This window comes from Suricata suricatta, chromosome 3 (genome assembly GCF_006229205.1).
Source record: "Suricata suricatta isolate VVHF042 chromosome 3, meerkat_22Aug2017_6uvM2_HiC, whole genome shotgun sequence".
Lineage (NCBI taxonomy): Eukaryota > Metazoa > Chordata > Mammalia > Carnivora > Herpestidae > Suricata > Suricata suricatta.
Genome location: NC_043702.1, coordinates 91040892 through 91063050, shown reverse-complemented (window position 1 = coordinate 91063050; position 22159 = coordinate 91040892). Strand labels below are relative to the sequence as shown.

Genomic DNA, 22159 nt, shown 5'->3' with positions numbered 1-22159 from the left:
AGAGAATAGTATAAACACCCATGTACCCATCACTAGCTTAAACTATTATCCACTCATAGCTAATCTGGCTTTATTCCTAGTCCTAGTCCCACTTCCCCCTCCCATTGTTTTCAAGCAAATCCTAGACATGGTATCATTTCATGATATATACTTCAGTATGTATAAGTTATCATTATTCTGGTCCTCAATGGCTTAAAAAGTGAAGTATTCATTGAACAGTATGTTGCTCTTCCTAAACACCAGATAACTGGCACAACGATTTTATCTCATAACTTCACCAAATTCTGTAAATTCTTTGAGGAAGGTGGAGGAGGGTGGACATTACAACACCCAGCTCTGTGCCTTGCAATCAATAAACAGGTTGAATGAAAAATTCAATTCAGTGTGGTTAATTTTTAAAAAATTCTTAAATATTCATTTTTGAGAGAGAGAGAGAGAGAAAGAGTGAGGAGGAGAGGGTTTGAGAGAGAGGGAGAGACAGAATCTGAAGCAGGCTCCAGGCTCTGAGCTGTCAGCTCAGAGCCCAATATGAGGCTCAAACTCATTAACTACAAGACCATGACCTGAGCTGAAGTCGGAAGCTTAACTGAGCCACCCAGGCGCCCCTAGATTTTTAAATACAATTTTACCCACAGTAATCTAGGACCTTGTCTTACCTCTTTGCTTGTGTTCTCTTCTTGCGTTCATTACTCTACAGGAAAATTTCCAATTCAAAGCTTTTTGTTTTAAATCAAATTATTTCGGGGGACCCTGGGTGGCTCCGTGGATTTGTGACCAACTTCGGCTCAGGTCATGATCTTGCGGTTCCTGAGTTCAAGCCCCACGTCTGTCTCTGTGCTGACAGCTCAGAGCCTGGAGCCAGCCTCAGATTCTGTGTCTCCCTCTCTGTCTGCCCCTCCCCCCCACTCTCTCTCTCTCTCTCTCTCTCTCTCTCTCTCTCTCTGAAACATAAATAAACCTTAAATCAAATTATTTCAGCCTTTGAAGACTTCGAAACGGGACTATCAGGGGGCGGTGCTACACCGAGGCCCTGATCAGGCCCCGCCCCACTCCCCGCCCCCTGCCACGCCCCACTCCCCGCCCCCCTTTTCCCCCTTCCTCTGTGCCCCGGCTTTCTTCCCGGCATGCCTAGCGCCATTCCCGGCGCTCTTCAAGATGGCGGCCGACAGTGAGGTAAGGTGTTTCCTCTCTTTCCATCCTTGTCTGTAAGTTCGCTCTTCCGTGTCAGCGCCCCGGGGCTCAACTTATTTTTCTTTCCTTCCCTTTCCCGTAGCCTGAGTCCGAAGTATTTGAGATCACGGACTTCACCACTGCCTCGGAATGGGAAAGGTGAGTAAGTCGTATCTTTGGTTACCAGTGCCTTGGGCCCCGAAGTCTCCCTGCCTATCCTCAACATAGACCACATATGACCCTACTTCTGAAGTAAAAGTAAGACCCGCGAGCCCCCCAGCTCTGCGTCTCCTGCGGTTTCTAGGCAGCCGTCAGCCTCTTCCGCGTCTTGCCTCTGACAAGCCCGGGCCCGCCCCCATCAGCCGAACACCTGAGATGCGGCTTTCAGAAAAAGTTTTGTTTACTCTGAGAGCACTTTCCTCAGACTTTGGTTGTTGCCCACCCGCAGAAACAGTGCCCGTGGCTACCGTGTCCGTTCCTGTTTTCATTTCCGTTTAACACATTTTGTGATCATAAGCCGTAAACTTCGCAGCGGCTTTTTCCCCTCTGCACATCGCAAGCCCGTTTCTGGACGAGGTCTTCGTAGTGCTGGTGGTTGTCCATCTGCCACTCTCCCACCGTCTCCATCCGGTCTTTTAGAATAACCTTTTAAGACAGGCTGCAGATGGCTTTGGAACTCTTTGATTCCAGTTGTTGCATGTCAGTGGGTGATGTGCCCAGGCTTCCTTTGCGTCGCAGACCTCACTGGACAGCTGAGAGCAATTGTTGTATCATTGAGATTAGGTGAAAGCCAGCTTTGGGGAGGAGTGATAGCGTACCTTGAGAAATTTTCTAGTCGGTGTCACAGAGGCCCTTCTCGCTGTCAGTCAGCATTTAGTTTGTTGCAACATTTGTAGTCTTTCTGGCTGGAGAGGAAATTTGTACCTTATGTCATTAGATGACGTAGTAAAAAATAAAAGATCCCCGCCAGAATAATAGTTTGATTTGTGGTGCCCTCCCAAACAGAAGTCAGGAAGACATAACCATACTGGCAAGGCTGTATCGAGCAGGTATTCTGTGTCCAGAATTATTAATATTAATGGAAAAGAACAAAACAAAACCTTTGATCCATGTGGTTTAAAAATATTTTTATTGTTTATTTTATTGGGGGGGCGGAGCGGTATAGAGAGAGGGAGACATAGAATCCCAAGCCGGCTACAGGTTCAGAGCTGTCAGCACAAAGCCGGACTGAGGCTTGAACTCATGAATCACAAGGTCATGACGTGAGCTGAAGTCTGTCAGTTAACTGATTGAACCACCCAAGTGCCCCCCGGGATTTTTTTTTTTTTTTTTAGTTTATTTTTAGAGAGAGAGAGACAGAGACACAGTCTGAAGCAGGCTCCAGCTCTGAGCTGTCAGCACAGAGCCCGATGCCGGGCTCGAACCCATAGACAAAGAGATCATGACCTGAGCTGAAATCAGATACTTAACCAACTGAGCCACCCAGGCACCCTGATCCATGTGTTAAACAAAGCAGTAAATGGTGAAATTGTAAGCCAACTGGTAATAACTATAAAAATAGTAGTTGAAAGGATGATATTATGGAGATATTTTCATAGAAAAGAGGAAATGAGCTTGGCCTTAAAAGTGGGAAGTGGTTGGTTCAACATGAGAAGATACTAGCATGGGCAGAGACCTGTGAAAATGAACCTTTGGGACTTCATGAAGATGTCTTCACTGGAGTGAAGGATATTTATCAAAGGGAAGAAAATAAGATTACTAAAATGAGACAGGTCATGGGACAGCCTCCAAAACTAAGTAAAGGAATCTCTAGATGGGGTACTTTAAGACCAGTGATTCTCAAACTTGAGTATGCATCAGGGTCATGGTTTCTGAACATGTCTGGGGTGGACTTAGAGTTTGCATTTTTAGCAAGTTCCCAAGTGATGCTGATGTTGCTGGTCAGGAGACCACACTTTGAGAGAACCATTAAAATCCCTCACAACAGTGAGGAACCCTTGATTTAGAGTGTGAAAGTAATAGGATGAGAGTTGTTTCAGGAGATTAGTAAAATGAAGGCTATTGACTTACTTTGATAGGTAGTTAGGTTGGTGATTTAGAGACAAAAAGAAGGGAGAGGGTAGGTGGGAGGACGGTAAGATATTTTAAAGAAGATTTTAGATAGATACACTTGATGAAATGTTAAGAGTAGAAAGAAACAGGCAGCTGTAGTTTCTTGCCTGAAAGAATGAAGGTAAGAAAGTGGCAAAATGGAAAGAGCGCAGTTTTATTTATTTATTTTTTCCACGCATGCAAAAGCAAAGGGCTTTATTACGAATTTAGGCCTGGCCAGCCTAAACTCGGGCTCACAGACTTCAACAACACACTGGATCCACGTGGAGTGAGCCCCGAACAAAGGCAGGGTAGGGCTTTTATGAGTTTGGGAAGGGGGAGTTACAGGAAATACAGTGATCCAATCATTATTATACAATATTATTGACAGCAGGTCCAACCATTCACATTGCCTAGAGTATTTGTTACTTTTGGCGGGACCCAATCACAACATTTAGAGTATTGACCAATCACAGAGTGGGCCCAATCCTGGGTCAGCTATGTTACCATTGTTCTGGTTTAAGGCTACATGTTCTTAAGACCATTACCAACAGAACATCCTATCAGGAACTTTTGCTGTTTCCCCAGCTTTCTGGGGCCACATTTGCCAGTCCGATGGCAAAGAGACAAGACAGTTTATTTTACTGGACCGATGATTTTTCAGGCTTCTGCCGTGCTAGACCAGCCAGCTTCCGGGGTGTGGCTGGTGTAGGGCTGGAGATCCCTGAAGTCAAGAGTCTTTTTGAAAATCAGTTTAAGCTGATCGATTGGATCTGGATCACCTCACCAGGTTGAGGTTTTTTTCTGAGTCTGTCCACTTAACTCCAGAGAGATACCTGAAACTTTAATAGGGGCTGAACTTTTTGTTTAGTTGCATATCTGTGAATTCCACCTTTAAGTCTTTTGGAAAAGCGTGACCCCCATTTTAAATATCATCCTCATAGACTAACAAGCCTGAGATCCAACAACAAATATTTAAAAACACTCAGAACTAGAACTACATTTACAGCAGTGCATTGCTGAAACAGTTTTTCTCTCTAAAAAAACTTCCATTATCAGAGATAGCCAAATTGAGACTAATGCATTGGTGGAACAAGTCCAGTCTTAACAACTCTGGCCTAATTATTTACATAAGCTCAGCAAGAATAAAGATTGTTTATGAGAACTTTATAAGGCTTGCTTTGCTGGGTTCTTTTATAAGGAATCTCCAGGTTGAAGGAGTGCAGTTCTAGATCTTTTCAATTTGAAATAACAACTTGGGGTCTTGAAGGTAGTTAGAAAAATGTAACCTGAATCTTGGAAGGTGGGGTTGAAGAAGCAACAAAAGTATCAAATGAAACATTTCCTGAGCTAAATATTTAAAATATCCTGAAGTGCAGTATTAACTCCTTTAGATCCTTATATGGAAATAATTTTTAATACAGTTATGAGAACTATCAAGTAGGAAATTTGGTTTTTGACTTTTATCTTCTTGTTTTTAGAGCTAAACCTGTGTTTTACAACTCATGGGAAAATGTTAAGACTTTGGTTTTTTAATCCTAGAGTTTAATGTGTGAATGAAAGTTCTTGTTAGTATGTTAGGAGCCATACTGGCACTTTATTCAGAGGATTGAATAGGACCCCCTAACTTTTAGGGATGCCTGGGTCGCTCAGCTGGTTAAGTGTCAGACTTAGCTCAGGTCATTATCTCACGGTTGGTGAGTTTGAACCCCACATCGGGCTCTCTGAGGACAGCTCAGAGCCTGGGTTTTGCTTTGGATTCTGTGTCTCTTGCCCTCCCCCACTCACTCTGTCTCTCTCTCTCTCAAAGATAAATAAACATTAAAAACAATAATAAAAAACACCCTAACTTTTTAATCATTTGTCCTTTGCAGAAATATTATTGAGTGCCCACGTGTTAAATACAGTGCAGGACATAGGGATGTGATCAATAAAAATAGACAATTCCTGCTTTTAACATATAGTCTAATGAAAGAGACAGATGTGAGTGAGATAATAATACACATAAGTCTGTAATTACAATTGAAATAAGAACTGAGAAGGGAAAGAAACCTGGTTTTACAAGAGCATATAACAAAGGAACGTAACAGAATGAGGAGACAGAGGAAATGACCCTTCATCTGAGGTCTTGAGAGCTCTCAGGGATAAAGTTACTCAATTTTTTAGTCAAGTCTCCATACTTCAGTAGAGTCGAATTTTTCTGTTTTAGCTAGTAACTGATAGAATTCATAAAATAAATAATGTGTTCTTTTTACTGTGAAAGCAGTATTATTTTAAACAACTTTTATTATAATAATACACAGAATAAAAAAGAAAGAAAAATCTAAGAAACCTGTAATTGTACCACCAGGAGATAGCTACTATTAATATTTTGAGAAATTTTCTTCTAAAAGTGTGTTGTAAACATTCTGTATCAAAACATATAATACTTATTTCTGTAGCTTCAATTTTTTAATTTAATATATGAGTTGAACATTTTCTTACTTCCTGAAATGGTCTTCAAACATGGTTTTTTTTTATGGATGCATACTGTTCCATTCAGTGGAATGGAATACAACTTTTTGCGCACTTGGACAATTAGGTAGTTTCCAGTTTTTTTACCTTTATACGTGCAGTGTACATTTCACTTGCAAATTATTGCTCAGATGTGGATACATTTATAATTTTTATATCCTTTCTTTGTAAACATGTTAACTTATTTCTAGAGCATTCATTTACAAAACTGATAATTAACCTTTTGACTGAACCGACCAGAAGTGAATTAGTGTATTAATACTGCCTTTAAATTTAAAGAGGACTTAATTACAAGGTCCATTTAAGTCATAAAAACTCTGATTTTATCATTTCTATCAATACTGTCTTACACCAAATATAAATATTAACTAATAATGTCACTGAGGGGAAAAAACCTGATGGCTTTGAATATATTTTGACTAGAATTACCTCTAGTACTCTAGTAATATGATGTAGGTGTTTTAGGGGAGCAATTTTGCTATTAGATTACATCATATTTACATAAGAAGTTAGCTTTTTAGAGTAATAAAGGCCTTCTAAAAGTGTCTTTTAACAATACTACTGAGATTTGACAGTTTTTAATTTGCTGATTGAGCATGTTACTAGTCAAAATTCATTCTCTTTTTAACCAACTGAGCCACTCAGGCACATGCCAAATTCATTCTTTTTGTAATAGGTGTGCTTCATCAGTAGATTTAAAGAATAGATAGTATTAAAATCTGTCATTTATTCCTTAAAGCTGACAAATCTACTTGGAGTTTCTTGCCAGCTGTCTCTTAAAACATGTTTTATTTATTTTTTGTTTTTTAAAATTTCTTTTTTAAATTTATTTATTTTGAAAGAGAGAGCGTGCACAAATGGGGGAGAGGCTGAGAGAGAGAGGGAGAGAGAGAATCCCAAGCAGGCTCGGCATATCAGTACACACTGGATCCCATGAACAGTGAGATCATGACATGAACCAAATCAAGAGTTAGACGCTTAACAGACCGAGCTACCTTGGTGCCCCAAAACATGTTTTATTTTAAAGAGCAAAGTTCCTGAGTGTTTTCTTTTTGAGGGATGAGGGAGGCAAATCAATTCCTAAATATCCTCAAAGGAAAAATTAATTTAAATAGATTCGTTATTTTGAGGGTAGGGAAAAGATTATTGGTTTCATAGTTATCTTCAATAGTATCCTTTTAGTCTGTGAGTTTTTACATTTTTTAATGTATGTATATTTTGAGAGAGAGACTGAGAGTGTGCGTGTACCTGAGAGGGGGAGGGGCAGAGAGAGAGGGAGGGAGAGACATAATTCTAATCAGGCTCTGCTGATATTAATGCAGAGCCCAACATGGGGCTCTGTCTCCTGAATTGTGAGATTGTGACCTGAGCAGAAATCAGGAGTCAGTTGTTTAACCAACTGAGCCATCCAGGCACTCCTGTCAGTTTTTACTTCTGTTCCAAATTTATTATATATATTCTAATATACAGATTTGTTAATTCTTTTTTAATTAATTTATTTATTTTAGAGAGCATAAGAAGGAGAGAGGGATGGGGCGGGGGGGGGGGGGGGAGAGAGAGAGAGAGAGAGAGAGAGAGAGAGAGAGAAAGAGAAAGAAAATGAATCCCAAGCAGACTTCATGCCTAGTATGGAGCTGGACATGGGGTTCAGTCCCACAATCCTGGGATCATGACCTCAGCCAAAATCAGGAGTTGGATGCTCAACCAACTGAGCCACTTAGGTGCCCTGAAATTTATTAAATCTTAATTTAAATTTTATAGAAACACATTGCCTTTGTTTGGTAAGCAGTGGACTTTAAAAGAGTCAAAATTTGGGATGTCTGGCTAGTTTGGTCAGTAGAGCTTGGAATTCTTGATCTTGTGGTTGTGAGTAAATAAAATTTATTAAAAAATCAGAAGTTAAGAATTTTTAGATTATACAGGATTATTTCCACATTTATTCTGTATCCATAAATTAGACTAATAATACTAAATTTATTGAGCCTTCTCTGATAAAAATGTTGAAATATAAAAAATACTTTTTGGAGCTGCCTTGGTGGCTCAGCTGGTTAAGTGTCTGACTTATGATTTTGGCTCAGGTCATGATCTCATGGTTCATGAGATTGAGCTCCATGTTGGGCTCTGCGCTGAGCGTGTAGCCTACCTGATATTCTCTCTCCCTCTCTGCCCCTTTCCTGTGTGTGTGCTTTCTCTCTCTCTCAAAATAGATAATTTCTTTAAAAAAGTACTTTTTAAAATTAATTTATGTAACAATAGTCAGGAAAAAAGTGCTGTTACATGTTTAGAAAGTTTTCTTTTTCCTCCTTCCTAGGTTTATTTCCAAAGTTGAAGAAGTCTTAAATGACTGGAAACTGATTGGAAACTCTTTGGGAAAGCCACTTGAAAAGGTCAGATCTATTTGCTGGTGTCTCTAAATGAGTATTTACACTGAAACTTCTATTTTTAAGCCCTTTTCTGCGTTTGGTACATTTGAATTAAATGTTTTTTTCAAGTTATGTATGATCTATAAACATAAAGTGGCACCTGGAAAAACTTGGAATTGAATCTGTGGCAAAAAACAATGTAAGACATTTGTGAACTCTTTTTAAATAAAATTTTGTATGTATAATGTCATTCTTTGTGAGTTATTTTTGTTTCTTTTAATGTTTACTGCTCTCTTGCTTTCTCCCTTAAGGTATTAGAAAATCTTTTTAGAAGTTTTTTTTTTTTTTGGCTAGTCAAAGAAACACTGCAATTACCAACTTCTTGGGTAGAGTATTTCGTTTAACTAATGAGGAAAAATCGTGGTCTTAAGTGACTTGTTGTTAGCAGCTTTCTCATTCAATTTTTGTATTTTACAGTACCATTAATAGTGTTCTCCCCCTTCCCCTTTCTAACCCTATGGATGTTTTGAAGATATTTAAGAATGAAGAAGTTATTCAAAATTGAGGTAGAACTTTAAGATATTGCTGGATATTAAGATATTCTAATCAAAGATAAACCATGTCCCAAATATTTATTAAAGAATATATTCTGAGAACAAATTTAGATTTTCTCTTTTTCACTAACAGGAATAAACAATTTGATTTTAGGCTTATGTAGATGCTTTGTTTTGTTAGATAAATTAAAAAAATTTTTTTTAACATTTATTTATCTTAGAGAGAGAGAGAGAGAACGAGAACGAGTTGGGGAGGGGCAGAGAGAGAGAGATGCAGAATCCAAAGCAGGCTCCAGGTTCTGAGCTGTCAGCACAGAGCCCAATAAGTGGCTCAAACTCACAAACTGCGAGATAATGGCCTGAACTGAAATCACACTTAACTGGCTGAGCCACCCAGGCACCCCTACATACATTTTTTTGAGGTATAATTGATCATTTTTATTATAAGTCTGTTATTAACTGCAGTTTATGCCTCTGTAAGGAATTCTCAATTCTCAGTATTCATGAGGGGTTTTTAAGCCTCATGGTGATGTTAACAGAATTTGAGACTATCAAAGCATCAGGATTTTCTTCTTTATTCATATAAATAAGAGCAGAAAAAATAACACTGTGTATAGATATCACACATTACAAAAATTATGCAGCATTTAAAGGTATGCTGAAATATAAATTGATACATTAAAATATTTTTAGGATTACATTGAATAAAGGGAAAATGTGAAGTTTTCAAACATCATCCTAGCTACTTGAAACAAATATATAACAATTGATATAGGTAACAAAATTAAGGGCAAAATAAGGTGGATATACTTGGAGTGGGCAATGATTTGTACCACCAAAAAGAGAGCTAAACTGAGTATTTAGGAGCTCTGATGTTTTTTAATTCTTTGATCTGCACATATTTATGGAGTATCTTCTGTGTACAAGATCTGAAGAAATAGTGAACAAGGCAAGATCCATGTTGCCATTGAACATAAATTCTGACGAGGGGGAGAAGTAATAAGTAAAGAAATAAGATTAAAATTTTAGATGCTGAATTCAATTTTGGGATATATACTGAATAATATACTCAAAGTAGGGAGCATACTGCCAGGCATGTAGTGGGGGCTAAAGGAATGTTAACTCTCTCCAACCCTTTTCTCCCTATAGATAGTAAATAAATGAGATAGAGAAGACATGAATAGATTGCAAGGTGAGCTATTTACTATGATGAATAAGATAAAATGTAAAGGACAGGGGTTGTTCAGTATATAAAAGAAAGTTTAAACTGTGCTTGAAAGGATTTTAATTCATGGGTAGGATAATGATTACCAATTCTCTTCCTCCACTGATGGAGAATTGAGACTTTTTAAAAAAATCTTGAATTATGAAAAATTTCAAACACTTGTAGACAAAATAGTATGATTAACCCCCATGTGCCCATCACTCAAGTTTAACAATGTTCTGCCATTTGCTTTTTTCAGTAATAAATCTAATCAACTCCAACTCCCCACTAGATGTTTTAGCTTGTTTTAAAAATAAAACTGACATATTACACAAAACTGCTTAATTTTGACAAATGTTTATATCAATGTAACACTCCTCTCTCAAGATATTGAATGTTGCTGTCACCCCAGAAAGATCCTTATGGACCCTTTCTAGTTAATCCCCATGCTCCTCACTCATGTCCCCCAGGAATCTGCTGTTCTCTTTTTTCTTTTAAAGCATAGATTACTTTTGCCTCCATCTTGAATTTTTTATATATGGCATCGCATACATTCTTTGTTCCTCACCTCTATACATAGTATTTTGACATTATTCTGGAATATTGCATGAATCACCATTTTTTTAAAATTGTGGAGTGATACTCTGTTGTATGAATATAATATAGTTTGTTTCACTTGTTGACAGACATACTGGCTATTATGAATAAAGCAAAACATTCTTATATGAGGCCTTTGGAGATGTATATTTTGATTTCTTTTGGGTAAATACCCAGGAGTGAAATTACTGGGTCATAGTATAGGTATATGCTTGACTGTATAAGAAACTGCTGAAACTTTTTGTATCATTTTATCCTCCTAGTAGCAATACATACATCAGAGTTTGAATGACTGCATTCTCACTAGTTGCTTGTTTTCACTCTTAAAAATTTTAGTCGTTCTAGTGGGTATGTAGTTTGTGGAATTAATTTGTATTTCTCACTCTGGTTTTCATTTGTATTTCTTTAATGAATATTAGTATTGACTACCTTTCATGTGCTTATTAGTCATTGTTGCCTTTGTGAAATGTCTGTTCAAATTTTTTCCATGTTTTAATTTTAATTTTAATTGTCTTACTAAAATAAAATAGCCAGTGATCCCTGTCAGTTATGCAGTTAGGCACAGTGTTATTAGGGCAATCTTGTTTGTTTGTTTGTTTATTATAATAGTTTATTGTCAGATTGGTTTCCATATAACACCCAGTGCTTCTCCCCACAAGTGCCCCCCACCATGACCATCACCCTCTCCCTCCCTCCCCCTCCCCCTTCAGTCCATGGTTTGTTTTCAATATTAAGCAGTCTCCCTTGATCTGTGTCCTTCACTCTCCCCCCTTTCTCTTTCCCCCTTCCTCTCCCCATAGTCCCCTTAAGTAAACTCTATGCCCAATTTGGGCCTTAAATTTATGACCCTGAGATCAAGAGTCATGTGTTTCTACTGACTGAGCCATCCAGGTGCCCCTAATGAGAACTTTCGGTAACATGTTGAATAGAGCTGTTGAGAGTGGACATTCTTGCCTTCTTCCCATTGTAGGGAGGGAAATGCTCAGTGCTTGAACATTAAGAATGTTCATAGGTTCTTCATAGGTGTTCTTTATAAGTTTGAGGAAATTCTTTTCTTAGTTTGCTGAAAGTTTTTTTTAATCATGAATGAGTGTTTAATTTATTGAAATCTTATTTTGTATTTATTGAAATAATCATGTGGTTTTCCTTTTTGTTTTCTGAATGCTAAGTCATGTTAATTAATTTTTTTATTGTGGTAAAATATATATAAGATTTACCATTAGGTGTAAAACTCAGTGGCATTAAGTACTTTGACATTGTTGAAGTTTTCACCACCAACAAACTGTAAACTTCATTCTCCTTAAACAGTAACTTCCTCTTGCCTCCTCTAAGCCTCTGACAACCAGACCTTTTGTGTCTGCCTTGTTTCACTTAGCATAATGTCTTTTAAGATTCATCCATGTTGTAGAATGTGTCACAGTTTTCTTTTTAAGACTGAATCATATTCCAGTGTGTGTGTGTGTGTGTGTGTGTACCACATTTTGTTAATCTACTCATCTGTCGATGGACACTGAGTTGTTTCTACTTTTTGGTTATTATGAATAATATTATGAGTTATATATCTACTTGTTAGCTATTATAAATTAAGTTATGAATAATGCTGCTGTAAATGTGGCTGTACAAATATCTCTTCAAGTCTCTCCTTTCAGTTCTTTTGGGTAGGTACCCAGAAGTGGAATTGATGGATCATATAATAATTGTTTTTTAAATTCTTTGAAGAATTGCCATATTCTTGGTTCTACAAATTCTGTTTTATTTATCTGAAGATACCTTTATTTCACATTGTTTCTGAAGAATAGTTTTGCTGAAGAATTCTGGCTTGTCATTTATTTATCATCCATCCATCCATTCATTTATTCATTCATTTTACTTCTTTAAAGATGTCATGTTGGGGAACCTGGGTAACTCAGTCAGTTGAGCGCCTAACTTTAGCTCAGGTCATGATCTCCCAATTCACAAGTTTGAGCCCTGCATTGGGCTTTGTGCTGACAGCTCAGGGTCTGGAGCCTGCTTCAAATTCTGTGTCTTCCTCTCTCTGCCCCTCCCCTGTTTGTGCTCTGTCTCTCCCTCAAAAATAAATAAAAGATTAAAAGAAAGAGATGTAGTCCTATTTTCTTCTCTCAATCATTCTGGTTAGAATTAGGTGTTATTCATATTTTTTCTATTTTGGCATTTTTTGTGCTTAGGTGTATTTTCTTTGCATTTTTCTTGCTTAGGTTTGTTAATATTGGTTATGTAACTTTTTGTTTTTCACCAAAGTAGGAAGTTCTGGCCATTATTTCTTCAAATACTTTTTTGCCACATTCTCTACTCTTTTTCTGTGACTTAAGTTACATTTTTAACTCTTAATATTGTTCCACGGGTCTCTGGGGTTCTGCTGTCTTCATTTTTTTCTCTCTCTCTTTTCTAGATGATTTCTCTTGGTTGATTAAGTTCATTTACTCTTTCTTCTCCTGTCTCTGATTTGTTGTTAAGCCCATTTGATGTATTTTTCAATTTAACTATTGTACTTTTTAGGTCTAGAATTTGTATGTTTCTTTCCATAATTTCCAGTTCTCTGAAGGTTTTTTATCTCTAAATTTGTTTTATAAATATTTTCCTTTAGTCCTGGAGCATATTTATTATAGCTACTATAAAGCCAATGGCAACATCTAGGCCTTCTTGCGTTGGTTTCTGTTGACTGTATTCTCTTGGGTATAGGTCACATTTTCCTGTTTTTTTTAATTTGTTTTGTGAGTGTGCATATCCAGCAGTTTCTTAGTTTTATCCTTGTTATTTTGAATGAAATGTAGAGACTAGATTTTGTTGTATTTCTCTAAAGAGTAGTTTGTTCATTTGTTTTTTTGTTTTAACAAGCAATTCATTTGACTCTGCTAAAATTCCACTCTCAATGGTGACAGCAGCTGAAATCTTTTCTTTTAGTTTCCTTCGTTGTCACTATACTGTGGAGTCTCCATGGTTCATAATCTGGTTTAGCAGATAGCCAAAATTTGGATTAGAGATAATATACGAATTTCAGAGCTTACCCCCTGTTGGCTTCTTCCCCTCTAGAATTTATATCTTAACTTTAGGACTTCTCTGTCATCTTTGAAGTTTGTCTTCTGTTGCCTGAGTCCAGTAAAGCTCCATCATTCTGCAACTCTGAGTTGTGCACAAGATGGAGTGTGTGGGATCATGCACTGAGATCATGACCTGAGCAGATTTTAAAGGCAACGGGTGGGTGCTTAATGACTGAGCCACCCAGGCATCCCTGGAAATCTGGTTCTATTGCAGCATTGCACAATCTTAGTCTGCTGTTGCTGCTTCTCTCAAAAGTATTCACCAGAGAGTTTAAAATGCTATTTACTTAAGCAGAGTAGAATATAAACACATGGAATGACTTAACACTTTTTTCCTATAAAATTGATTCATTGTGTCCTTAGAGCTCCTAGAAGTTAAAAATTTATCATCCAGCTGAGGAGAAATAAAGTATAAAACCTGGCTGAAAAAGCTCAGCTTTAATGTGAGATAGATTAGAGGTGTCTTTAGACATTTTCAATTCTATTATTTCCTAGATTGTATTTTCTTTTGTATATCTTAAGATTTTTTTGCTAGCCATGGAACTATAGCACATTCTTTCAGTGCATTAAGTAAAATTTTCAATGTACATCATGAATTTCATTTTGAACTTTAATTTGGTATAGGACCTATGCCACTGTTTAAACAAATACCGTATAAACAAATGAGAAGGTTCTCTCTACAGATGAAGAGGTCAGATCAAAAGATAAAATGCTTGGGCTTAAATTGTAAGCAGTGCTGACTTAGAAGAGTATAACTTCTGGCTGTGGAGGCAGGCCCAAACTCATGTTAGAGCTGAATGCCTGAGGTGGCCCTCAAGAGTACTTGTTGCCTCTAAAGAAGATTTATTTGTATCCACCATTGTATCTTATGTCTACTTAAATCTACTGGGTTTTTCCCTTGAGGATGAGTATTTGTTACGATTAACTTGTAGTTGGCTGTATCCCCTTTTCCTAGGATCTCTTATTGTTAGTGTTTTTAGCTAGTTGAATGTTCCCTGGATGAATTGTGGCTCTTTATTGATTGACGAGGGATTCCTCTCAAGTTCCTCTTTGTTTTCGAATTTCATTTGTTAGGGTTTAAAAAAATTTTTTTTTAATATTTTTTATAGTTTATTTATTTAAAAAAATTTTTTTTAATGTTTTATTTATTTTTGATACAGAGAGAGACCGAGCATGAGAAGGGGAGGGGCAGAGAGAGAAGGAGACACAGAACCAGAAGCAGGCTCCAGGCTCTGAGCTAGCTGTCAGCCCAGAGCCTGACGCGGGGCTCGAACCCACGAATGTGAGATCTGACCTGAGCCAAAGTCGGAGGCTTAACTGACTGAACCACCCAGGCACCCCTAATTTATTTATTTTTGAGACAGAGACAGAGCACGAGTTGGGGAGGGGTAGAGAGAGAGGGAGACACAGAATCTGAAACAGGCTCCAGGCTCTGAGCTGTCAGCTGGAACCTGACGTGGGGCTCAAACCCACGAACTATGAGGCCTCCACTTCCATCCACATTGCTGCAAATACCCAGATTTCATTCTTTATTTGATTTTTCTTGCTTCTTGAGGTAAGCCTCTTACTATATACTTCCCTTTTAGAACAGCTTTTGATATGTCCCAAAGGTTGGGAACCATTGTGTTTTCCTTTTCCATTTTTCCATGTAGTTTTTTATGTCTTCTTTTATTTCCTGGTTGACTCATTCATTGTTTAGTAGCATGTTGTTGATCCTTCATGTATTTGTGATCTTTCTAGTTTTATTTTTCTTGCGGTTGACTCCTAATTTCGTAGTGTTGTTGTCAGAAAAGATGCATGGTATGACTTCAGTCTTTGTGAATTTTTGAGGCATGTTTTGTGGCCTAATAGGTGATTAGTTCTGGAGAATGTTCCATGTGCACTTAAAAAGGTGTATTCTGCTGTTTTAGGATGGAATATCCTGAATATATCTGTTAAATCCATCTGGTCCATTGTCATTCGATGCAATTGTTTCCTTGTTGATTTTCTGTTTATATGATCTGTCCATTAATGTCACTGGGGTGTTAAAGTCCCCCACTATTACTGTATTATTATCGATGAGTTACTTTGTGTTTGTTATTAACTATTTTGTATATTTGGGTGCTCCTCATTTTCTTAATTTTTAATTTTATTTTTAATGCCTTTTGTGTCTTGTCAAAGGAATCTTTGCCTTTCTCAGTCTTGTAAAGACAGTTCTGCTTTTCTCCATAAGAATTTCTTATTATTCCAGGGCCATTTGTTAAAAAGACCATTCTTTCCCTACTGAATTGCAGTAGTTCCACTGTTGTAAAATGAAGTATAAATGTGAATATATTTTTGGCCTATTATATTTTATTAATGTATTTGTCTTTATGCCAGTACTATACCATCTTAAGTACTATAGCAAAGTAAATCTTAAAATCAGGTGGTATATTTTTCATCAGCATTATTTTAGGTATTTTAGGCCCGTTGGATTTCATACTACTTTTAGAATCAGCTTGTCAATTTTTACAAAATACCTGCTGGGATTTTGATTAGGATTATATTGAATATATAGATTTGTTTGAAGAGGATGACATCTTACTGCTGTTGGCATCTTCCAATCCATGTACATTTAGCTCTATTTAGGTCTTTAATCTCTCTTCTCAATCTTTTGAAGTATTCTTAGGTAGAGTTTTTGCTATCTTTCATTAAGTGTATTCCTAGATAATTGATTTATTTATTTTTGATGTTGTGTGAGTGGTATTTTTTTTTAACGTTTTATTTATTCTTGAGAGAGAGAGAAAGAGAGTGAGCAGAGGAGGGGCAGAGAGAGAGGGGGACACAATCTGAAGCAGGCTGCAGGTTCTGAGCTGTCAGCAGAGAGCCTCACGCTGGACTCGAACTCACAGACCATGAGATCATGACCTGAGCCGAAGTCAGCTGCCCAACTAACTGAGCCACTCAGGCGCCCTGAGTGGTATTAAAAAAAATTTTTTTTTTACTGTTTTTATTTATTTGAGAGAGAGAGAGAGAGACAGCATGAACAGGGGAGGGTCAGAGAGAGAGGAAGACATAGAATCTGAAGACAGGCTCCAGGCTCTGAGCTAGCTGTCAGCACAGAGCCCGACGTGGGGCTCGAACCGACGAACCGTGAGATCATGACCTGAGCAGAAGTCAGAAGCTTAACCGACTGAGCCACCCAGGTGCCCCGCGAGTGGTATTTTTAAAAAGATTCATCTTCTAAGTGTTAGCTGCATGTATATAAAAATACAGATGCAGTCTGTTAAGCATCTGGCTTTTGATTTGGGCTCAGGTTGTGGATCTTGTGGTTCGTGAGATCAAACCCCACATCTGGCTCTGCAGTGACAGCATAGAGCCTGCTTGGGATTCTCTTCCCCACCACTTCTCTGCCTCTTCCTTGCTCTCTCTCTCAAAATAAATAAATACAATTCAAAAAAAATACAGATGGTTTTTCAGTGCCTGAGTAGCTCAGTTGGTTAAGTGTCCGACTCTTGATCTCAGCTCAGGTCTTGATCTCAGGGTCATGAGTTCAGGCTCTGTGTTGGGCTCCATGCCCAGAGCGGAGCCTACCTAAAAAAATACAAATGGTTTTCGTATATTGATTTTGAATTCCACAACACTGTAAACTCATCAGTTAGTTTTAGTAGTTTGTAGATTGCTTTGATTATTCTAGGTACATATCAGATCATTGTGAATACAGACAGTTGTCTACATACTTATTTATTTTTATTGTCTGGTTGGGGCCCTTGGAGGTTATTTTTGATGAATCACTAGATTAATTTTGGACTAGAGTTGTCATTTCTGTGTGTAATCATAAATATACACCATACTGACATTTGTTGTTAAAGTACTGTACCATAATGGAAGTGAAGGAGGCAGATTAGAATGTTGTTTTTCAGTTGAACTAATTATCTTAAAATGTTTAATTTGGTAGACAGAACCTAGATACCTCCTCTTTATTAAATACAACCAAATCCTCCTTGAGATAACAGTAAGGTTGCCAGTGGTATCCAGAATCCAGAGTAGGGTCAGATAATACTTCTTTATATCATTTAAAAAGAATATTTCATCTTTTTTAAAGCTTAGCAAATAGGCTTACCTCTCATTTTCTGGTCTGCTTCTTTGTGTGTACTTTTAGACTTAACTGCTTTATAGTGGGCATTCCTCATAATACACCATATTCTTATGTATACATTATAATGCTTATTACAGTTTGAGAATTTTGGCCTGGGCCATAAATGTCTTAATTTAAGGCACGTTAACCACACTTTAGAAAAACTTAACATAAAAATTACAGTTTTTTATATGGATCATACAAGTGGTTTTTCTCTTAATATAAAAAGATTGCTATTTAATATATTTACATAGTAAGATACCTTTAGGACATTTAAAATATGATTTAACTCTGGGATGCCTGGGTGGCTCAGTCGGTTAAGCCTCTAGCTTTGGCTCAGGTCAGATCTCACGTTTGTGGGTTCGAGCCCCGCATCGGGCTCTGTGCTGACAGCTAGCTCAGAACCTGGAGCCTGCTTCCGGTTCTGTGTCTCCTTCTCTCTCTGCCCCTCCCGCTCTCATGCTCTGTCTCTCTCTGTATCAAAAATAAATTTAAAAAAATTAAAAAAAAATATGATTTAACTCAGTTCAGAATTCTGAATATTTTGCCAGCAACAAATATAAAACATTTGAGTATTATACATAAAGTATGGTTGTGAAAACACTTTTTATAAAAACTCAGTAATGAGCAAAATCATTCCTTATGTATTTTATCTATAGTTTGCGACTATATTTGGCAGGTTGCTGGGTTGATATTTTCTGCCTCATAGTCGTGCTATGCTGTAATGACTATATACCTACCTCTCCTGTGGAAAGAATATCAATGGGAGCTTCAGGGCTCATGGGAAAAATCCCTTTTTATGATTATGTTGTATAAATGAGGGGACTCTTTAGAATTTCTAATTAAAATGTTTTCCAGTCAGGGAGTTGTGGTTGAAATGAAAATATTTGAATGCCAAAGCTTGATAAAGATGCTTGCATAAACATGTTAAGCAAGTAAGTGATACATAAGTCATATCACTTAAATTGAGTCTACAAACTGCTTTTTTATTAAGCTATTTCTGATGTCCAATAATGTAGTACACTATATACTGATATTGGATTTGAGATGCTTTAGAAAAAAAGTATATTTTATTGCCTTCTATTTTTTCTAGGTTTAAAATTTTATAAAATTTAATCATTTTAAGCTATAAGTAGCTCACATTCTACTAATGGTAGAATTTCTTTTGTATGTTAGAGGCATGGGATTTATTGTGTATTTATGATTTTACATATTTATATCACAAAAATTATTTGAAAAATTTAATTTGTATGTCACTTGGTAGTTGATATTCCAAGGGGATTTTTGTTTTAAAAATGGGTGTTTTTCCATTGTTAAATATAGGGTATATTTACTTCTGGCACATGGGAAGAGAAATCAGATGAAATTTCCTTTGCTGATTTCAAGTTCTCAGTCACCCATCATTATCTTGTACAAGACTCCACTGATAAAGAAGGAAAGGATGAAATATTGGAAGGTAAGTTGTTACTAATAATTTTTATTATTTTGTTTTATTAAAGTTTATTTTAACATAGAGAGAGCATGAGCATTTAGGGGAGAGGCAGAGAGAGAGGGAGAGAGAAAATCCCAAGTGAGTTCTGTGCTGTTAGTGCAGAGCCCTAAGTGGGGCTTCATCTCATGAACCATGAGGTTGTGACCTGACCCGAAAACAGGAGTCAGGCATTTTACCAACTGAGCCAACCAGGTGTCCTGTGTTACTAATTGTTTTTAAACTAATGACTCTAAGAGTGGTTATAATTTTGAAATATGGATTTAGTTCTCTCGATTAAGTGCTGTCCTCTGAGGAAGCCTGGGTGGCTCATTCGGTTCAGCATATGACTCTGGATTTCGGCTCGCTCATGATCTCATGGTTTATGGGTTCAAACCCTGAATGGGGCTCTGTACTGCTTATGAAGAGTCTGCTTGTGATTCTCTCTCCCTCTCTCTCTGCCCCTCCCCTTCTCTCTCTCTCATTCAAAATAAAAATATAAACTAAAAAAAAATGTAAAAAAAAAAAAAAGTAGTGTCCTCTGGAGATGTTTTACATATACAGAGTTGTTTCACCACATCTGAAACAGAGTATGATCTTTTTTGTTTTCTTTTCTTTTCGGAGTATGATCTTTTTAGAGAAACAATTATATCATCATTCACTTTAAAATTAATTAGATTAGCAAATATTTATTGAGTGCCTAACATGGCCTAGGTACTTTGCTAAGTTCAGCTGAACCCACAGTTATAAGAAATTTACATTCCAGTAAGGGAGATGTGGTCTATAAATAAGTAACAGTAGTAGGAGGTAGAAAATGATAAGTTCAGTCCCAGAGCACAGATAAAGTTCTTTAAATATCTACTGAAGTTTAGAGGAGATGTGATCAGGTTTAATTGAGAGAGATCAGGGAAGGTGTAATGGAGAATTAAACAACTAAACTGGGATTGGAAGGATTTAAAAATAAAAATTACTCATCGTTAGGGTAGTGTTTTGGATATATCTCAGAATTTGTCAGATGAAGTGGATTAAAATTCTGGTTTTTCTTTTTACTAGTTACTTGACCTTTCCAAATCTGAATTATCTCACTTGAAAAGTAAAGTAATACCACCCAGCGGATTAATGGGAAGGTTGAATGAAATAGTGTATATGAGACCTATCTCAGGACCTGGCCTTTGCTAGGTACTCAGTAAATAGTGCTTATGGCTGGTAATAGGTCACATTGCTCAAATCTTTGCTTTTAGTTCCTAGGTCAAATCATCCAAAATCTTTGTCCTGAGATAGAGTGGTATATAATAGTGAGTGATCAAGGTGTTAAAAAAGTATTAATTTTGCAACTTTCAGTCAAATACCCTTCTTCATTCACTCAAAAAATAAGTACGCAGAATGTGTGTTAAAGTTTCTCAGAGCACTTGAAGGCATCATGCTAAGTGAAATAAATAAAGACAGATATTGTATGATCTCTCTTATATGTAGAATCTAAAAAACAAAAACAAGAACAAAACCAAAACTTACCAAGCTCATAGTTATAGAGAACAGATTAGCAATTCTCAGAGATGGAGGTTGGGGAGTGGGCAACATGGATGAAGAGGGTCAAAAATAGGCCCTCATATTTATAAGATAAGTAAGTCCTGGGGATGTAATTAATGTATAGCATGGCAGCTATAGTTAATAGTATTGTATTGAGTATTTGAAAGTTGCTCAGAGAGTAAATTGTAAAAGTTGTAGGACAAGAAAATGTTTTTTGTTAACTGGTGACAGATGTTGACTAGACTTACGGTGATCATTTGCGGTGTATACAGTTATCAAGTTTTATGTCTTACACATGAAACTAAGTAATGTTATGTCAATTATACTTCAATTAAAAAAATAAATTAAGGAAAAAAAGTTTTTCTGGTCAATACACATTTGTAAATGTAGGCCTGAAAGATTTATGCCCTTTCTTGTATAGGAATAAAATTATGTTATTGGCATTCTTAGAAACAAAAGAAGTAGATAGCATCTCCATTCATAAAGTAGGACAGATCATACTGACCATATATACATATAAGTAAGACCATTTATACAGCAAAATAAAATAATTAAACCAGAATAGAATGTGTCTACTTGAGGAGTAAGGGGAAAAGGGAAATATATACAACTGATGGGAAGTCTAGTAATAGCCCAGAGAGTTCCATGTCTAACATTTTGCTCATTAATGAGGGAAACCATTAAAGGTAGAGAAACCTTAAGTTATATTAATTTGAGGAACATCAAGGAGAAGCTGTTATGATAAGGAGGCTTAGAATCAGGTTTTTTTTTCTTAATGTTTGTTTTGAGAGAGAAGGACAGAGAGAGCATGAGATGGGGAGGGGTAGAGAGAAAGGGAGAGCAAAAATCCCAAGCAGGCTCCATGGTGTCAGTGCAGAGCCCAACATGGGGCTCTGTCTCACAAACTGTGAGATAATGACCTGAGCCAAAATCGAGAGTCAGACTCTCAACCGACTGAGACATGAGGAGCCCCAGAGTCAGTGTTTCTCAGATGAACTGTGGTCTGAGAGAAGATGAACAGATTTTAGTTAGTTTAAGTCATTATTGTTATATGTATGTATGTATCAGGCAGTTTGACTTTGGTTGTGATTGAAACTGTACCTAGTGGTAGAGGTTACAAGTAAACCATCAACTCATTTAATTTGGAGATACACATTTAAGACTCTATTATTCAAAGGCCAGAAAATTTGAGCACTGATACTTTATTTCATTGGAGTTGTTTGTTGGCTTTAGTTAAAGCATCAAGTCATTCGTGTTCTCATATTTATCCTTTTTAAAAAATTAACAGAATATAAATTTCCTAAGGAATTATGGCTATACAACAAAGGAACTTGATCATAAACAAATATTTTTAATGCTTTGAGTTTATTATGCATTTATAAATAAATAAGGATCAGTTATGTCCTTAATATAAATTGCAATAAAAGTGCTTAAATATACATGGGTTATAAGTGGAAGCTGGTTAGTGGTTTTATAAGAACACTTAAGATGGCAAGAGGCTGGCCGTAGGAGGTGA

General features: G+C 36.9%; 1 protein-coding gene across 3 annotated transcripts in view; it reads left to right on the top strand.

The window, feature by feature from the left end:
- Positions 1–1122: 1122 nt before the first annotated feature.
- Positions 1123–22159, top strand: part of RAB3GAP1 (RAB3 GTPase activating protein catalytic subunit 1) — a 99767-nt gene continuing 78730 nt past the window's right edge. For all 3 annotated transcript variants that reach the window (XR_003906695.1, XM_029934670.1, XM_029934669.1), the window contains exons 1-4: positions 1123–1173; positions 1274–1329; positions 8087–8162; positions 18972–19104. Coding sequence is in view for 2 of the 3 variants with exons in the window: in XM_029934670.1 (XP_029790530.1) it covers positions 1156–1173; positions 1274–1329; positions 8087–8162; positions 18972–19104 (283 nt within the window). In the remaining variant the exon portion in view is untranslated. The remainder of the gene's footprint in view (positions 1174–1273; positions 1330–8086; positions 8163–18971; positions 19105–22159) is intronic.